Genomic DNA, 19109 nt, shown 5'->3' on the forward strand with positions numbered 1-19109 from the left:
TGTATGTTCCACCGATAGCACTGAGTGTGGGAGAAACCGCGGCAGGAGATGGACTGTCCCCCACTCCGGGTACCCTAAAACGCAGCTCAGCTCCTGGCCGCCTCCTCCACGCCACAGCCCCTGGCCCTGCTAAAACTCTAGCTCCTTTTTGGAAACTTCTTCCTCCCCAAACACGTCCGCTCCAATAATGCGATCTAGAATCCAACTTACTGTTTTGTACATTTTATACTGCAGGTTTGATTTGGGGCTGAAGACTTTGTCGGTGCCAGATGACCCCAAGGGCTTCGTGATCTGAGTCAGCAGGAGGAAGTCGTTGAAAAGGAAACCATACAGCTCCTTGTTGCTCTTGGCCTTGTAGAGCTTCCCACTGTGCAGAAATTTGCGTGGCCCCAAGCAATTGGTCACAGAATTGAACACAAGTTGCTGAGAAAGGAAAACAATACCCAAAGTGTAACGTTTTTGTTTCTCCGAATCCGAGAGCACAGGCTCTGTCGGCATCAGAGGCCAGGTCCCAGCACACTCGGATCTTAGGCAAAAGTCAAGGACGGCTTTGAAGAGTTTGGAGCCAAGAAATCAAAATCAGACCAAGGCACTGTTCAGGGATTTCCAAGTATCAGGAAGAGTCTCAATGATCATTTCTGAGGCTTTTCCTCTAGGCGCATGCTAGTGTCTTATGGGGCAATTGGTGTTTTTCTCCTTTTCTGAGACAGGGTCTTGCTATGTTGCCCAGGCTGGAGTGCAGTGGTGTGATTATAGTTCAGGCAGCCTTGACCTCCCAGGCTCAAGCAATTCTCCCATCTCAGCTCCCCAACCCATGCCTGGCTAATTAAAAAAAATTTGGGGGGTCTCACTGTCCAAACTTGTCTTGAACTCCTGGCCTCAAGTGATCCTTCCACCTCAGGCTCTCAACATACTGGGATCATAGGTGTGAGCCACTGAGCCTGGCTGCTTCTCTTTTTTATCTCCTGGGGAAATGAGGGAGCAGAAAGAAAAGTGCCCAGCTGGCTCCCACCTTAGGGAACTCCCTGCTCTATGCAGGGTCCGTGCAGGAAGCAGCTCCAAGGAGAAGATCCCACACAGGTTCAGACAGTCCTCTGCACTTCTGGAAAGCAGCAGCCCCCCCTCCAATTTCATGGACAAATGCTACCTTCCAAGGCCTAACTGCAGTCCGGGCCTCTGGCACATGTGTGACTGCAGGTATCAGTGGCGTTTAGTGACCTCTCAGTGCCAAACAGAACAGGCACTATACTGTGCAAACGAAATGTCGCCCGACTCACCTGCTTAGCAAATAGGAAGGGAGCAGCTCCCTCCCTCCACTTGCTAACCCTCAGAGACACTGCAGGCACTGAAGTGCGGCTCTAACATCTCTCTGGGGTCTGTGACCTCACCCCGGTAGGTTCTGAAGGGGCAGGGGCACTGAGGTAGAGACAAACCCACACAGGCCCCCTGCTTTTTTTGAGATAGAGTCTTACTCTGTCACCCAGGTTGGAGTGCAATGGCGCGATCTCGGCTCACTGCAACCGCTGTCTCCTGGATTCAAGTGGTTCTCCTGTCTCAGCCTCCAGAGTAGCTGGGATGACAGGCGCTAGCGACTGCATTGGCATTTCTGCCTCGCAGTGCAGGGACTGCTTGGGTCCCTTGTCTTCAGGATCAAGTCAGTGTTCCTTTGCATGATCCACAGGCCTCCCCGGCCCCGTGGCCCATCATTCCTCTATATTCCTCCCCTGTGCCCTGCTCAGAATCTCAGAATAGTCCTCCACTCCTAATGCCCTGCCCCAATCCTTTTTTTTTTTTTTTAAGACAGGGTCTTGCCCTGTTGCCCAGGTCTGAGTGCAGTGGTGCAATCATGGTTCACTGCAGCCTCAAACTCCTGGACTCAAGCAATCCTTCTGCCTCAGCCTCCCAAGTGGCTGGGACTACAGGTGCATGCCACCACACCTGGTTAACTTTCTAAACATTTTTTTGAAGAGACAAGGTCTCACTATGTTGCCCAGGCTGGTCCTGAACTTCTGGCTTCAAGGAATCCTCCCACCTTGGCCTCTCAAAGTGCTGGGATTACAGGCCTGAGCCATAGTGCCTGGCCTGTCTCCGAGGCTTCCTCCCCCAACTCCCAGTCAACCATCACCTCCAAGGCCCCCAAGAGTCCCCCATGTAACTGTCCCTTGCTCCCATTACATGTCCCCACAGCAATTGGCACCCAGCTCTGCCTCCTCACCCCTCACATCTTGTTGTAAATGTTGGTTTAGCCCCAGCTTCCTCCTGGACCATAAGCTCCTTGAGAGTGGGGGTCACATCTTATTTGTTTTTATGTCCTAGGGTTCAGTACTGAGCCGTGGCACATGGGTGGACACTCACTAAGTGCTTATTGAATGAATAAGCCTCCCTGTCCACCTTCAGTTGGTGTGGGATGAGCAGAAGTGTGGAAACAGCCCGGGGGAAACCGAAGGGACAGCTATGGGCTCGCATTTTGGGATCTTGTGTTGCTTTGCAATCGATGGGTTAGCTCATTTATTCACTCACCTTTTGACCTTGGTGTAGTGAAGGAAAACATGTTTTGAAAATGTGTGGTTTATCAGGCAGCAGTCACACGAGTTTACAACCACAATTCACACAAGGGGTGTGATGCCCAAACCCCTCTAAACTTAGTTTTGGATGATCACAATGACAGTCCCCCCAGAAGGAAGACAATTTCAGACAATAAGGATGCCCGAAGGTAGGCCAGGTGCGGTGGCTCACACCTGTATTCCCAGCACTTTGGGAGGCCGAGGTGGGTGGATCTTCTGAGGTCAGTAGTTCAAGACCAGCCTGGCCAACAGGGTGAACCCCCATCTCTACTATAAATACAAAAATTAGCCAGGAATGGTGGTGCACACCTGTAATCCCAGCTACTCAGGAGCTGAGGCAGAATTGCTTGAATCCAGGAGGCGGAGGTTGCAGGGAGCCAAAACTGCGCACTGCACTCTAGCCTGGGCGACAGAGAAAAAAAAAAAAAAAAAAGATGCCCACAGATAAAGTTCAAGGAACATTTAGTTCACAATAAAAAATTATAATACATATGAGAAACAAGGTAAGTTTAGCAAGAGCTGGCAGAAACAACAGATAAAACAATAAGATCCATAACTTCAGGCTATGGGTTATATATCTATCTATATCTATTTGTTTGTTCTTTTAAGACAAAGTCTACTCTGTTGCCCAGGCTAGAGTGCAGTAGCATGATCATAGCTCACTGCAGCCTTGAACTCCTGGGCTCAAACAATCCTCCCACCTCAAGTATCAACCACCACACCCAACCAATTTTTTTTTGTATAGACAGGGTGTCACTCTGTTGCCCAGGGTGGTCTTGAACTCAAACTATCCTCCTGCCTCCACTTCCCAAAGCACTGGGATTACAGGAGAGAGCCACTGAACCCGGTCAGGAATATCTATGTTTAAAATGTGTTAAGAAATAAAAAGGCCAGGCGTGGTGGCTCACGCCTATAATCCCAGCACTTTGGGAGGCCAAGGCAGGTGGATCACAAAGTCAAGAGATCAAGACCATCCTGGTCAACATGGTGAAACCCTGTCTCTACTAAAAAATACAAAAATTAGCTGGGCATAGTAACGCACACCTGTAGTCCCAGCTACTTGGGAGGCCGAGGCAGGAGAATTGCTTAAACCCAGGAGGCAGAGGTTGCAGTGAGCCAAGATTGCACCACTGCACTCCAGCCTGGCACCTGGCGACAAAGCAAGACTCTGTCTCAAAAATAAAAATAAAAATAAATAAGAAGCATTAATATTTGAGCAAAAAAACAAGATACAAGAAAGAAACCAGCATAGCTGGGTGTGGTGGCATGCACCTGTGGTCCCAGCTACTTGGGATGCTGAACTGGAAGGATCACTTGAGCCCAGGAGGTCCAGGCTTCAGTGATTGTGCCACTGCACTCCAGCAGCCTGGGTGACAGAGCAAGACCCTCCTGTTTCAAAAAGAAGGAAGAAGGGAAGGAAGGAAGGAAGGGAGGGAGGGAGGGAGGGAAAAAAGGAAGGATACCAGAAGACAGAGAAAATAAATAGAACTTCTGACAATGGGAAATGATATCGTTTAAATTAAAAAACAGAAAGAAAGAAGGAAAGAAAGAAAGGAGGAAGGAAAAGAAAGGAAGGAAGAAGGGAGGGAGGGAGGGAAGGAAGGAAGGAAGGAAGGGAGGGAGGGAGGGAGGGAGGGAGGGAGGGAACCAGCAGACAGGAGAAAATAAATAGAACTTCTGGCAATGGGAAGTGATATAATTTAAATTAAAAACTCAGTGGATGGCCAGGAGAGGTGGCTTATGCTTGTAATCCCGGCACTCTGGGAGGCCAAGGTGGGCGGATCACCTGAGACCAGGAGTTTGAGACCAGCCTGAACAACATGGTGAAACCCCATCTCTACTAAAAATATAAAAATTATTCAGGCATGGTGGCGTGTGCCTGTAATCCCAGCTACTCAGGAGGCTGAGGCAGGAGAATCACTTGAATCCAGGAGGTGGAGGTTGCAATGAGCCAAGATCACGCCACTGCACTCCAGCCTGGGTGACAGAGTGAGACTCCTCAAATAAATAATAAATAAATAAATAAATAAATAAATAAAAACTCAGTGGATAAATGAAACAGATGAGAAGCAGCTAGATGGAAGTGAGGGTGCTATCGGCTAGGGAGCAGAAGGTTTCATGCTTTTCCTTGTCCTCCTCTAGGCTGGTGGCCGAGGCTCAGCCAGGGGAGGCCGGGGTCCGACCTGAGGGCAGCTACCTCAGACAGGCCTTCACACTGCACGTGGGCCTGGATCCACTCCAGCCGGTCGGAGTTCTCCTTCTCCCGCACCCCTTCGTTCACCTGGGAGCAGAGCTCTTCCGCCTTCTCCAGGGCGTGTTTCAAGTGGCTGTGGTCCGGGTGGTTTTCAGAGGTGTTCTCCAGGATCTACACAAGAAAACAAAAGCAACCACCTTCTTTCAGGCAACGTGGGTGCGCTTGTGATCTGGAGTCCTGCAGGACCAGGCCCAGTGGGGCAGGGCACCGTCCTTTCATGAATGGAGCCCACTTGAGCACCCACATGGCAATCACGTGCCAGACGACAGCCACTCCTTTTTGGCTCCAGTGGGTGGCCCTGCGGAGCAGTGGATGGTCCCACCCCTGAGGCCTCAGCTCAGCCGCACACCCTGAATGTCCAGGGCAAGCTGTGTGATCTGTCCTGCAAAATGCTAACATCATAGGGCGGACCTTGGGCCACAAACGCAGACTCACAGAATCACAGCGTGTACCTATAACCATGGAGCCAGGGGGACCCTTAGAATTTCTCTTTGAAAACATTCACTGTTTCACAGAGGAATAAACTAGTTTCCGAGACCAGGAGCAGAGCCCAGTCATCCTAGCCCCAGTTCCGCACTGCTTTCCCACCTGTCCACTCACCTGGGGGAATTTAAAATACAATTCTGGCATTTGATGTGCGGAGTGTTCCATCAACCCACTGATGAGGGTCAAAGAGCCAACAGGTGCCCTTGGGGGGCAGGGCAGGGACAGCGCAGTCTCTGCTTAGCATGCAGCCTGGTGCATAGGCGGAGTGGTGGCTGCAGCAAGGGTGAGGGTACCCGCACAGTGAATGGCTCTTTTCTCGGCCCACGCACCTCTGGAACCACGTGCAGACGGGTGCATCAGAGCAAGAGTGCGGTTTTCTAAGCAGACCATTCGAGGTAGGGGTTAAGAGTGCCAGCTCTGGAGCTGGACCTCCTGAATTTAAACCCCTGCCCCGCCATAGACCAGCCATGATTTGGGCTGGTCACATAAATGTTCTTTGTTTTTGTTGTTGTTTTTGTTTTTTTGAGATGGAGTTTTGATCTCATTGACCAGGCTGGAGTGCAGTGGTACAGTCCCAGCTCACTGCAACCTCTACCTGCTGGGTTCAAGCAATTCTCCTGCCTCAGCCTCCCGAATAGCGGGGATTACAGGCACCCACCACCACGCCCAGCTAATTTTTGTATTTTTAGCAGAGACAGGTTTCACCATGTTGACCAGGCTGGTCTCGAACTCCTGACCTCAGGTAATCCACCTGTCTCGGCCTCCCAAAGTGCTGGAATTACAGGTGTGAGCCACTGCACCCGGTCATAAATCTTCTTTTTCGTCTTGCTCTGTCACCCAGGCAGAAGTGCAGTGGCACAATCTTGGCTCACTGCAATCTCTGCCTCCCAGGTTCAAGCAATCCTCCTGCTGCAGCTTCCTGAGTAGCTGGGAAGTCTCTACTAAAAATACAAAAATTAGCCACCACGTCTGGCAGCTAACTTTAGTAGAAATGGGGATTTTGCCATGTTGACCAGGCTGATCTCAAACTCCTGGCCTCAAGTGATGTGTCCACCTCAGCCTCCCAAAGTGCTGGGATTATAGGCGTGAGCCACCACGCCTGGACCAATTAAATGTTCTGAGGCTCAGGTTCCTCCCATGAGAATTGGGGAGGTTAATAGCCTCCTTTATAAGGTTGTGTGGAGGACTGAGTAACTTGATACACATGGACCTCTTGGCAAAGCACCTGGCCCTTAGAAAGTGCTTAATGAGCAGAAGTGATTACCATCAGATCCGAAAAGGACTTGAAAACAGTCACCACCCTGTGCTGGAGAATGAAGAAAGATCTTAAGCCACCTTTGAAATATACCAGGAGAAGGCTGAGGACATATTTGCCCAGGCCTTGTCCACATAAAAATAATGTAAATGGCCCAGACGCTGAATAATATCTCATCCCAAAGGCATACCGTGCTTTAAAGCCCTAAGTAGGTGCTCAAATGGAGAAAAACACGAACTGTTTTCTATGTTCTGTGTGTCCACAAATCAATTCCAAGCAACAACCCCAATCTCCGGGCCAATCCTGACTATACCTTAGAATCCATTTGGAAAATCTGAAGCCTCATCCATGACTAAATTGAAATCCCTGGGGGTGAAACTCAGGCTTAGGGATTTTCTAGAGCTTTCCAGATGTTCTAATATGCAGCCAAGTCTGAGAATCACTACTGTAGGCTAGGAACCCACCCAGCTGACTTGAGTAAATTCATTTGTTTTGTTTAGTTTCAAAATCCAAACAGGCGTTATCAATTTTTCTAATTATAAAATATTAGACAATGCACAAAATTTAGAAAATTCAAAAAGTTATGAAGAACCTAAAAATCACCCATAATCTCCCCATCTGAAGAGAACCTCTGTCTAGGTGTTAATTAATATACTCTGCCTAGATACATACATACATACACAATTTTTTAAAAATAAAAATTGCTGTGGGAGGCTGAGGTGGGTGGATCACCTGAGGTCAGGAGTTTGAGATCAACCTGGCCAACATGGTGAAACTCCATCTCTACTAAAAATACACAATTTAGTCAAGCGTGGTGGCACACGCCTTTAGTCTCAGCTACTCAGGAGGCTGAGGCAGGATAATCTCTTAAATCCAGAAGGTAGACATTGCAGTGAGCCAAGGTCGTGTTACTGCACTTCAGACTGGGTAGAGTGAGACACTGTTTCAAAAAAATGAAAAAATAAAAAGTGGACCAAACTACTATTTTGTACACCGTACTATTTCACACACTGCTTTATAGTACAAAGTTCCAAATCCAATTCATACATACTATCATTTTTTAGGGTTTTATATCATTATTGGGGCAGACCCCAGTAATGGGCACCTCATTGGACACAATGCATTTAAATAGTTCCCTTACCATAAAACTTTATGTTGTTTCCAACTTTTCAATATTTCTTAATTAATTCCTTAGAATAAATTCCTAGAGATGGAATTGCTGAGCCAAAGAGAAATTATAGTTGGATCTATACATCGCCTTCCAAAAAAAGGCTGTATCAATTTAACTTCCATCCAAATCCTTGCCAACACTGGGGAACTACAATCTTTTCAACATACGCCCATCTGGCAAGATTCATCAAAGTATCAATATATGCCCATTTGGCAAATCAAAGTATTTTCTTCTTTTGTTATATATTTTCGTTTATTGCTTGTGAGTTTGAACTTTTTATACATTTAGTACATAAGTGTTCTCAGTGATAAAGCTAACATTTATATACTGCCTAGTATAAGCCACTTTGCATATGTCAACTCAGCTAATTCTCACATCACTATGCAGTAGGTACTACAAGCATCCCTATTTTACAGACTAGAAACTGAGGCCCAGAGAGGTTATGGAACTTATCGCACACAGCGGTAAGTACCAAGATTCAAATCCAGCCAGCCCAGCTCCAGGCTATGTGCACTTCACTGCTATTATACTACACTGCCTCTCAGCAACGTCTATATTCTTTTTTTTTTTTGAGGCAGAGTTTCACTCCGTCACCCAGGCTGGAGTGCAGTGGCTCAATCATAGCTCACTGCAGCCTGACCTTCCAGACTCAAGTGGTTCTCCCACCTCAGCCTCCCCTCCTGACACATGCCACCATGCCTGGCTAATTTTTTTTATTTTTATTTTTTGTAGAGATGGGGGTTCACCATGTTGCCCAGGCTGGTCTTCAACTCTTGGGCTCAAGCAATCCTTCTGCCTCAGCCTCCCAAAGTGCCAGGATTACAGACGTGAGCCGTCGTGCCTGGCGTTTGCCTGTTTTTCTATGAGAGTATTTGTGGTTGTGGTAAGGGTGCTTGATATAGCTACAGATATCTACTTATATTTTAGTACCTATGCATGTACAGTTACAAGTATGTTTACCCAGTTTATGCCTGTCATTTGTTTTTTCTTTTCTTTTCTTTTCTGTCACCGAGGTTGGAGTGCAATGGCATGATCACAGCTCACTGTAGCCCCGAACTCCTGGGCTCAAGGATCTTCCTTCCTGCCTCAGCCTCTGGAGTAGCTAGGACGACACACACATCCCACCATGCCGGGCCGAGCTTTTAAAAAATGTTGTAGAGATGGGGGGTCTCACTATGTTTCCCAGGCTGGTCTTGTACTCCTGGCCTCAAGCGATCCTCCCACACCTTGGCCTCCCAAAGTGCTGGGATTACAGGCATGCGTTACCATACCCAGCTTGTCATTTGTCTTTAAACTTTGCTCAGTCTATTTTGTTGTGAGAAGTTTTTAAGAAAAATTTTTATGCAAATAACATATTAACATATTCTTGGTATGCAAGATTCAATCACTACAGAAATATGTACAGCAAATGTAAAAATTTCCTTCATTTCCCTACCACTGAGGTAGCCACTGCCAACAGACTGAAGAGCATTCCTTTAGCTGCCCTTTATATATTTAATAGTTGCATGTAAAGTTTTTCCCCTTTTTGCAAAATGCATCATACCGTAGAATTGTTTAGTGAGTTTAGTGCTGCTTTTTTCACATAACAGCATTTTCTCAGTGTCTTTCCATGCTAATACATACAGTAGAAGTTGCCCTGTACCTTTTTAAACATTTTCATAATACAGATCTACCATAGTTATTTAACTATTCCCATTAATAAACATTTAGGTTTTTCCCAGAATAAAAGTTAGGGTTTTTTTTTTTTTTTTTTTTTGGAGACAGAGTCCTACTCTGTTACCCAGGCTGGAGTGCTGGAGTGTGATCTCAGCTCATTGCAACCTCTGCTTCCTGGGTTCAAGATATTCTCCTGTCTCAGCCTCCCGAGTAGCTGGGATTACAGGTATGCACCATGTAAGGAACATGGCTGTGCTGCAGCCAGGCAGACATAGGCTGAAGTAAATATCCTGCATGACTCAGCAGGATTAGAGTGCAAGTGCACAATTCCATGCATTATATAATCACAGCTTTGTAGCCATAACATGGGAGTCTCATCACCTGGCTCCAAGCCACTATTATGTGTGAGGTGTCTAAAGGCAACACCAACACTGTGAAAAAGCTGCTGAATAAAGCCATGTCCCATCTACCTGCTGTCTCTCGAGTGTTCTTTCAGCTCCCTGCCCTATGTCCACACATTTCCCTTGGACCTCAGCTGGGGCTTGATCCTGACACAACATTACTCCCAGCTAATTTTTTCCACGTTTTTAGTACAGACAGGGTCTCAGCATGTTGGCTAGGCTGGTCTTGAACACCTGACCTCAAGTGATACACCTGTCTCAGTCTCCCAAAGTGCTGGGATTACAGGTGTGAGCCACCACACTCAGCCGAAAGTTTGGGTATTTTTTAGGTTTCTGTGATCTAAATCCTTTAAGTTTCTGTCTTTGAGATCATGCTAAGAATTCCACATCAGTATCATAAAAATATTTAGTCTTAGTACTTTGGTGGATTTCATATGTATCTCATAGATGACTACTTTTCAATTCTCTTCTTAGTTCAGCTGGTTTTCAGTTCATTCTTCTGGGTGCTCTGGAAGTAATCAATAGTGCTTCTGCAAATAATGATAGTTCTTTTTTTTCCCCCTCTTTTTAATATTTGTGCTGTTCAGTCCTTTTCTTGTTTTAGTTTTTCTCCCATTGGCTAGCTCTAGAACACCTATTTTAAAAGCTTGTTTTCTGCTTCAATTTGCAATTAAACATTGGGAGAAAAAAGAGAAGTACTGAGTTAATTAAACAGTAACTGTGGTGCTGGAAGAGAGAAAACAGTAGGTTGAAAGCTTATTTCAAAACTAATTATTTAATTCAGCCAAAGATCCACAGTGTATTTTGTGGAGTTGAGCTGGGGCTGGAAAGAGGAGATGGCTTATGTGGGAGGGAGATTTGTCACATGTAACAAGATGGAGCAAATAAGGAAACACAATGAGGATACTGAGAGCCAGGCTCTTCACAGAGTAGGGAGTTACAAATGCAAAAAGGGGAAGGCTGGAATATACTCTGCAGTACTAGATTAGAATAGGAGGTATTGGTGTGGATTCATGAGTTCTAATATACATGGATAGATGGATCTAGAAATAAATATAAATATATGTGTATATACATTGGCATATGTAAATATGTGTGCATGAAAAGACATTCATATATTTCCCAGCTCTGCCACTGAGAGGAACACAAAGCAAAAACACCCCAGCAGCAATGAGCACACCAGTGCCCACATCTGAGTTTCTAAATACCATTCTCTATTAAAAGGAACCAGATCTAAAACCTCTTTCCAGGAGCTACACTCCCTGTGGTTTTATGAGCATAGGCTCAGAGGACATCTAAGTCTGCTCACTTGTTTTACAGGTGGAGACACTGAAACCCTAATTTCGTTCTTTTTTTTCTTTTTTCTTTTGGTATTGGCCTTCTCAAAGCGACAGGAGAAGAACAGTCATCTAATGTCAACACAGTGTCTGATATGGTTTGGCTGTGTCTCTACACAAATCTCATCTTGAATTGTAGTTCCCATAATTCCCACATGTTGTGGGAGAGACCAGGTGGAGATAATTGAATCATTGCAGTGGTTTCCGCTACCCTGTTATTGTGATAGTGAATTAGTTTTCACAAGATCCTCTGGTTTAATAAGGGGTTTCCCCCTTCGCTGGGCTCCCATTCTTCTTCTTCCTGTCATCATGTGAAGAAGGATGTGTTTGCTTCCCCTTCCATCATGATTGTTAAGTTTCCTTACAATCAGGCATCCCCAGCCATGTGGAACTGAGTCAATTAAACCTCTTTCCTTATTAATTACCCAGTCTTGGGCAGTCCTTTATAGCAGTGTGAGAATGGACTAGCAGTGTCTCACAATGGCCTTCTGAAGACAGGTTGTGGGCATTATGTTTCTTTCTCTCTCCGGCTAAGAAAACCAAGGCTTAGAGGCACTGGGCCTGTCTTTGAGAAAGAATCAGCCAGGCACGGTGGCTCACACCTGTAATTCTGTAATCCCAGTACTTTGAGAAGCTGAGGCGGGCAGATCACCTGAGGTTGGGAGTTTGAGGACAGCTTGACAACATGGAGAAACCCTGTCTCTACTAAAAATATAAAACTAGCCAGGTGTGGTGGCGCATGCCTGTAATCCCAAGTATTTGGGAGACTGAGGCAGGAGAATGGCTTGAACCCGGGAGCTGGAGGTTGCAGTGAGCCAAGATCGTGCCATTGCACTCCAGCCTGAGCGACAAGAGCAAAACCTCATCTTAAAAAAAAAAAGAAAGAAAGAAAGAATCAAGGGAGAAAGGCACAGACCACAGACTGTTTCTGTGATTCCATGTTATTTTCTTTTAGAAAAAAATAAAAATGAAAAAATTAAGGACTAAGGGCTCATTTCCTGACTTACAAGGTAGAAGTCACTTGGTCCTTGGTCACACGTCTGAAGACTGTGCAGTATTAGCTCTCGTGGGTTTTCTGTTTTTGTTCTTATTTTTTGAGACACAGTCTTGCTCTGTCGCCTAGGCTGGAGTGCAGTGGCACAATCTCGGCTCACTGCAATCTCTGCCTCCTGGGTTCAAGAGATTCTCCTGCCTCAGCCTCCTGCATAGCTGGGACTACAGGCACGTGCCACCATGCCCAGCTAATTTTTTGTATTTTTAATAGAGATGGGGTTTCACCATGTGAGCCAGAATGGTCTCGATCTCCTGACCTCGTGATCCACTCGCCTCGGCCTGCCAAAGTGCTGTTTTTTGTTTGTTTGTTTTTAGAGAGAGACAGGGTCTCGTTATGCTGCCCAGGCTAAGCTTAAACTCCTGGGCTCAAGTGATCGGCCCACCTTGGCCTCCCGAGTGCTGGGATTACAGGCGTGAGCCACCATGCCCGGCCAGCTCTTTGTGTGGTAAACCAGCTTTTCTTTCTGAGTTACCAGGCAGATCTCTGACAACACCTTGTTGTCTTGTGCTTTCTACACAACAGCTACCAGATATGTTCACTGGGAAACTTGTCCACGGCCAACCCCCTCCAATGTAGAGAAAGCATTCCCCTGCTTGAAAAGGCAAGATGGGTACTTACATTTTTAATGATCAGTGGGTATCTTGTTACCCGTTGCATAGGCTTCAGTATAAAACTAGAGAGTGGCATCCCTTTACACCGAGGGTCCATTGCTAATCTCTGAAATAAGAGATGTTTTTAAATGTACTTAAGAAACTTGCAAAATCCAAAGTTAGTGACATCAATGCTAACGTCAGTGAGGACTTCCTACCCATTATCTCATTTATCTGGACGACAACTGAGAGATCTGGGGTTGGAAGGGCCCAACTAGTCCAGGATGACACACTTTCCAGATGGAGAATGGAGCTCCATTCTCCAGATGTGACTCAGCCAGCAGGGTGAAGCCGGACCCAGCATACCTTCCATAGGATGCGTGGTTCCTTACGCACAGAGATGAGATTCTGGCTTTACAGAGAATATTTCGTCTGGATGTCTGCAAAAACTTTATAACATTCCCAGGAACAAGAGTCATGAGACTGCACAATTAGAGGAAAAATTCTCCTTACATCCTAGAGCTGCTGGAAGGGCTGAATCTCATTGTCTATTTTCAGGTGGAGCCTCTGGGAGTCCCAGGTAGGGCTGAGAGAGAGAAGCTGAGACATTAGGGGTCAAGACTCCAGTCTCAGGGTCTGGTGACTTTGCTGTCAAAGTCTGTGGTCCAGTTTAATGCCTTAGAAACAGGCAGCTGCATTGACTGGAGCCCTGAGACCTGATAACTGTCAGCACCGGGACCCACTCCAGCTATGGACACTATCATTCCAGTAACACCTCACAGCTGGCAATGACGTGCCACATTCCTGCTGGGATGAGGCGGGAGAAATGAAGAGGAGAGGGGCAGGGAGGGACAAGGAGGCCCCTGACCTGGGCTGGTGTCAGCACTTCCCTAAAGTTCAAGTTCATCCAACAATGAACTCATCTCGCCCGGGCCCAGGAAGAGCCCAGCCCTTGGCTAAAACCCCAGGCGGTCCGTAGCGCCCAGCAGCCCAGCATCTGCTCGCCCATCTCCATCCACCCAAGGCCTCCTTCTTAGCAATCTTTCTCCCCTTGGAATGGCCTCAGAGTGCCCAGTGCCTTGGCTGCCAAGTCTAGGCATTTGATGCTGAGAAACACCACGAGGGGCAGAAACAACAAGCCCACGTGAGGCCCTGACCAAGAAGGAGCCAGGCTTGTGCCTCACCACAGTGATTGCACAAGTACCATTCTAGGGCAGGTGAGTGTGGCCTGTCCCCAAAATGCATGAGATCCAAAGATATGCCTGTTATTATTTTGCTGTTTACTCATCAAAAGGCACCTGTTTCATAGAAGGGATTTTATGTTCTTCCTACTTTTGTTCTCCAGGAGAGATGGGGGCTGTTTGAATGGCCCAGCATGGCCAGCAGAGACCCACCCTGGCCAAGGCCAAGTCCCAGAGCTGCAAGTCTTCCAGAAGCATCTGCATTACCTCCCCAAACATCCCTTGGTGGACACCCTACTCTCCAGATGCCTGCTACCCCCGAGGAAGAGGTCCTGACATCCCACACTGACTCTCACGGGCTGCCTAGGGCTGGAGCCCATCAAGCAGAACCAACTGGGAAAGGAATGAATGGGCCACTGGGAATCCTGGCCATTCCTTCTGCAGGTGAAGGGCAGAAACCGGCAAAGAACTGAAGATGTGGCAATTAAACACAAGAGGAAATCTGAGACCTGCCTGGGCCTTGCAAATAAAATGAGATTTAAACATGCATCCAAATAACACCACTAGCATCTGGAAAACAGATCCCTTGAAGACACTTCAAAGCTTCGGAGCCCAGGGCTCGCCCCTCCTCTCCAAGCCCCCAGGGCTCGCCCCTCCTCTCCAAGCCCACCCCATTGGTGACAGCCACACTTGCCAGGGAGTGCCAGTCCCCTACGGCTCAGGCAAGACCCCAGACCCTGTTGGCCTTGAGCAGGAACGTGCTTGCAGACTTTTGAACTAGCCCCTCACACATCCAGCTGCCCAACGATCGCCACTCTGGGGCCCAGTCTCTGCACAGCCTGGATCCTTACTTTGACGAACTCCTTGAAGTCTGGGGCCTCGTCCGTCTTCTGCTGGATCAGGGCAGCCCCGTTGAGCTGGCGGCTGCAGAAGCGGATGTAGGGCTGCATGTGTGGCAGCTGGGCGCTCAGGATGTCACCAATCATCTTCACGGGCATCTTCTCCCCGGACATCTTCTTGCGGACTCTCAGCGCTCTGCACGGAAACACGGAAGGTGAGCCCCCTGCCTTCACGCTGCCTGACAGCACCACGGCACACTGCTAGGTTGCACAGAAACAGAAGGTGTGTGAGGGGCACAGACTCAAGGGCCACTAAAGGATCTATGTGGGAGACAAGGAATAGAGACAGAAACGAGTCTAGGGCTACAGAGAGGTAGCACCAGGGCATTTTTCTTTGGCAGAGTGGCTGTTTGCCACAATTTTTGTTTTCTTGTGTAGAAATATGGAGTTTTTTTCTTTAACAACCCAGACAGGTCCCCTGTGTCAATGTCTCACTATGCAGATTATCGGTGGTGAAAGCCCCTGGCTGATGTGGCCTGAGCACCCACCCTATTTCCAGGAGGCACTTCTGCCCAACAGAAGTTGCTACTGCCAGAGGATGGGAAGGCGGTTTTGGACTAAAAACATAATGAAGACGGCAGGACAACTGCCTTGGCAAAATAATCCCACTAGATTCGGCAAAAGCCAGGCATAAATGACCGTTTGAACTATTTCTGTCATTCACTGCTTCATTGCTGGAGCTAAGTTAACTGAATTAACAGGAGTTCAGAAAAGAGATCTATTATTATGATAATGGGCCAATGAACAAAAAAAAAATATATATATATATATCCTGGAATCCAGGAGAGGTGATGACAGGACTGGGAAGTGTTTGTTCTGGGGTCTGCCCGCAGTGTGAGTGCTCAGAGCTATGGTAACTAGGACTGTGCTTCCACTCTTCTAACTTCAACCCTTAACACCAGCATCTGGAAGAAGGGCACGGCACTGAGCTTATACACAGTAAGGACAGCAATGTACTATATGGCAGGACCACAACATGAGGCGATGAATGTGTTCGGCTCTCCTCGTTATGATCATGGGTGGATGAATGGGTAGATGGAACAAAACGGTGTAACCTATGGTTTTAACACGAGGCTGGGAGGCTGTCCCTATTTAATTCCTTTGGCTGCCTCCATGGTCATGCAGGAGAAGCCTTTGAGGTATGGGGCGGGCTATCGAATTCCAAGGAAGCTCTGTAATATTTATATTAGGCTTTAAAAACTTCAGATCACTTTCTTTTCTTTCTCCCACATTTTTGGCTACAATAAAATCCCTTGGACTGGCAAGCCAGGGAGAGAAACTTAGGGACCATCAATGACATGGTGTGAGCAGTCAGCAATTCCACCTGAAGTGGATTCCCTAACCGGCAGATCAGCACCGGGTGCCTCGGGTGTGGGGAGCGGCGGCAGCTTGGTGTTCTCAGAATGGCCCAAGGGCCACTGCCCCATTGAGGGGTTGGTGTGAAATACCCCAACGGTGCAGAAATGTGCTCAAGGGTGATGTCGACAATAATTTGAGGGGATGAGAGCCCTGAATAGCCATGTTATAAACTTGCCATGAAAGGAAACAGGAAGAAATTCCATCGTATCATCATTTTCCTATGAGGAGTCGTTTTTGGAGTAAAATGTACTTTCACCCTTTCCTTCTCCTGTTTTGTTTTGTTTGAGACAGAGTCTTATTCTGTGGCCCAGGCTGGAGTACGGTGGTGCACTCCCAGCTCACTGCAACCTCTGCCTCAGTCTCCCGAGTGACTGGAACTACAGGCACCTGCCACCACACCCGCTAATTTTTGTATTTTCAGTAGAGATGAGGTTTTGCCATGTTGGCCAGGCTGGTCTCGAACTCCTGACCTCAAGTGAACCACCTGCCTTGGCCTCCCAAAGTGCTGAGATTACATGTGTGAGCCACCATCCTGGCCTGCTTTTTCTTAAAGGATGAGGGAGACAAGAAAAAAGGAAAAGAAGAAAGATCGTCTACGGACAGTGATTGTCTTGAGGAATTAGTTCCTGGGTTCTGCAGACCCACACTTGTAGACTGGAGTTGCCCAACCAGCAGATGGGCCTAAAATTAAGGCCTGATTTACTATGGACTAGGCACCTATTAGGTTCAGCTGTGGGTCTTCATCCAGGATGATCTACTGCATAGGCAAAGACTTATGAGGATTGGAGGGTGTTACAGGCCCAGGGGTCATGTGACTCAGCTGCTGCAGCCACCCCAAGAGTACTCTGTCCTGTGATGAGCTGATCGGCATTCTCCTAGAAAGATTTATAGATGAGAGGCTTTGAACTGACTGCAAAAGGCAATCGACTGGCTAATGAACGTTTCAAAGACCATTCAGTGTTTGCTGACACATGAGTGTCCCTAACCCTCTGAAGTCTGCAGACCAAGTGGACAGTCATGGTGCTAGCATGTGTGAATGCTTCCTATGTGTCAAACACAGCTTTAGATATATTATTACCCCCATTTCCTGTAGGGGAAACTGAGGCACACAGAAATTGAATGACCTGACCAAAGTCACCGAGCTAATAGGTGGCAGGGGTAACCTGGGAACCCAGGTCTGACTCCAGAGCCCACGATTGGGACCATAGCCTCAGGGGCCCCAGCCCACCTCCTGCCACAGCTGCCCCCCATCTTCCCAGATGCAGCTGCCCTGCCCCTCCCATCTCACCCTCAGGCCTTTCCCTGCTGGCCCCAGCCTCAGCCTCTGTACTTCCCACCTCTGCTCCATGCCCTCTCTCCTCCGTCTTATTCTCCCAGCCCCATGTCCTTTTCTTCTTCTTTCTCATCATCTGTCTTTACCACCCAAAACTGATTTTTATTTTTTATTTTTCCTTCATTTTCTGCTTAAACAAGATCAAATGGAATCCATTCTTCTTTAGTTAAAAAGATGTGTCAACTATCTTCAAAGAGTCAGTGTGTTCAGCTCTCTTATTCTTTAATTCTCTGTTTTAAAGTTTAACTTCCTTCTAGTTCCAGTAAACAACCTTCTCCACCAGTTCTAATCAGTAGTTCACATCTGTTCCCCTGGCCCCCAGCTCTGCCCTGACTCATCCCCGTCACCTGCTCCAGTCACCTGCTCCAGTCACCTTCTTTGACCTAGGTGACCCTTGGCTACCTGCTCTGACCCACCCGTAACTGTCCTTCCTGCCAAAACCACCCACCCTGCCACTCCAGCTTGGACCCCTGCTCTCTTTAAAATAGCCCATCGGGATTAGTCTAGCTTGTGCAGTCTAACCCTAGCCAATAGGGGAACAGCACAGTGGTAGGGATGACCCCCATCAGGCATAAGTACCCCTTTGCCTCCCTTGTCCAAATGTGTGGTCCTCGATTGCTCCATCTGTAGCTGCACCTTCTATAGAAATAAACTGCTGAGAGGATTTATCTTTGAGTGCTATTTCTTTTGCGGCATTGAAATTTTACTTATAACAAATATTTAAGAAAACCACTTTTTTGGAACAAGCACTTTTTTTTCCTTTTCTTTTCTTTTTTATTTTTCCAGCAAGGGGACAGGAAAGGCTCTTGATAAAAAAACAGTTCACCACACCTGGGTTGGCCCCTTACCTCACTTCTGCTTCCCTTCTGCTATCATTTCTTTTTTTTTTTTTGGTGACACAGTTTTGCTCTGTTGCCCAAGCTGGAGTGCAGTGGTGAGATCTTGGCTCACTGCAGCCTCTGTCTCCTGGGTTCAAGCAACTCTCCTGCCACAGACTCCTGAGTAGTTTGTATTACAGGCGTGCACCACCATGCCCGGCTAATTTTTTTTTTTTTTTTTTTTTGAGGCAGAGTCTCCTCTGTCACCCAGGCTGGAGTGAAGTGAGCCATTTCAGCTCACAGCAACCTTTGCCTCCCAGGTTCAAGGGATCCTCCTGCCTCAGCCTCCCGAGTAGTTGGGTCTACAGGTACGTGCCACCACACCCAGCTAATTTTTTGTATTTTTAGTAGAGACGGGCTTTCACTGTGTTAGCTAGGATGGTCTCAATCTCCTGACCTTATGATCTGCCCACCTCAGCCTCCCAAAGTGCCGGGATTACAGGCATGAGCCACCATGCCCGGCCTTTTTTTTGTTTGTTTGTATTTTTAGTAGAGACGAGGTTTTGCAATGCTAACCAAGCTGGTCTCCAACTCCTGACCTCATGTGATCCGCCTGCTTCAGCCTCCCAAAGTACTGGGATTACAGGCTAATGCCACCGTGCCCGGCCCTTCTGCTATCATTTCTGACAGCTGCCCTGAGGGGCCTGCTCCAGGCTCTGGATATAAAAAGGTTCTAGATCTTTCTGTCCTA

General features: G+C 47.4%; 1 protein-coding gene across 5 annotated transcripts in view; it reads right to left on the minus strand.

The window, feature by feature from the left end:
* The window catches only part of ITSN1 (intersectin 1), a 242499-nt gene that overhangs the window by 16932 nt on the left and 206458 nt on the right, over window positions 1-19109 (minus strand). For all 5 annotated transcript variants that reach the window (XM_032276601.1, XM_032276600.1, XM_032276603.1 and 2 more), the window contains 4 exons: window positions 14801-14984; window positions 12797-12895; window positions 4762-4929; window positions 211-423 (listed from right to left, as the gene is read on the minus strand). In XM_032276601.1, coding sequence (XP_032132492.1) covers window positions 211-423; window positions 4762-4929; window positions 12797-12895; window positions 14801-14984 — 664 coding nt within the window. The remainder of the gene's footprint in view (window positions 1-210; window positions 424-4761; window positions 4930-12796; window positions 12896-14800; window positions 14985-19109) is intronic.

This window comes from Sapajus apella, unplaced genomic scaffold (assembly GCF_009761245.1).
Source record: "Sapajus apella isolate SASKATOON/1434 unplaced genomic scaffold, GSC_monkey_1.0 scaffold8, whole genome shotgun sequence".
Classification (NCBI taxonomy): domain Eukaryota; kingdom Metazoa; phylum Chordata; class Mammalia; order Primates; family Cebidae; genus Sapajus; species Sapajus apella.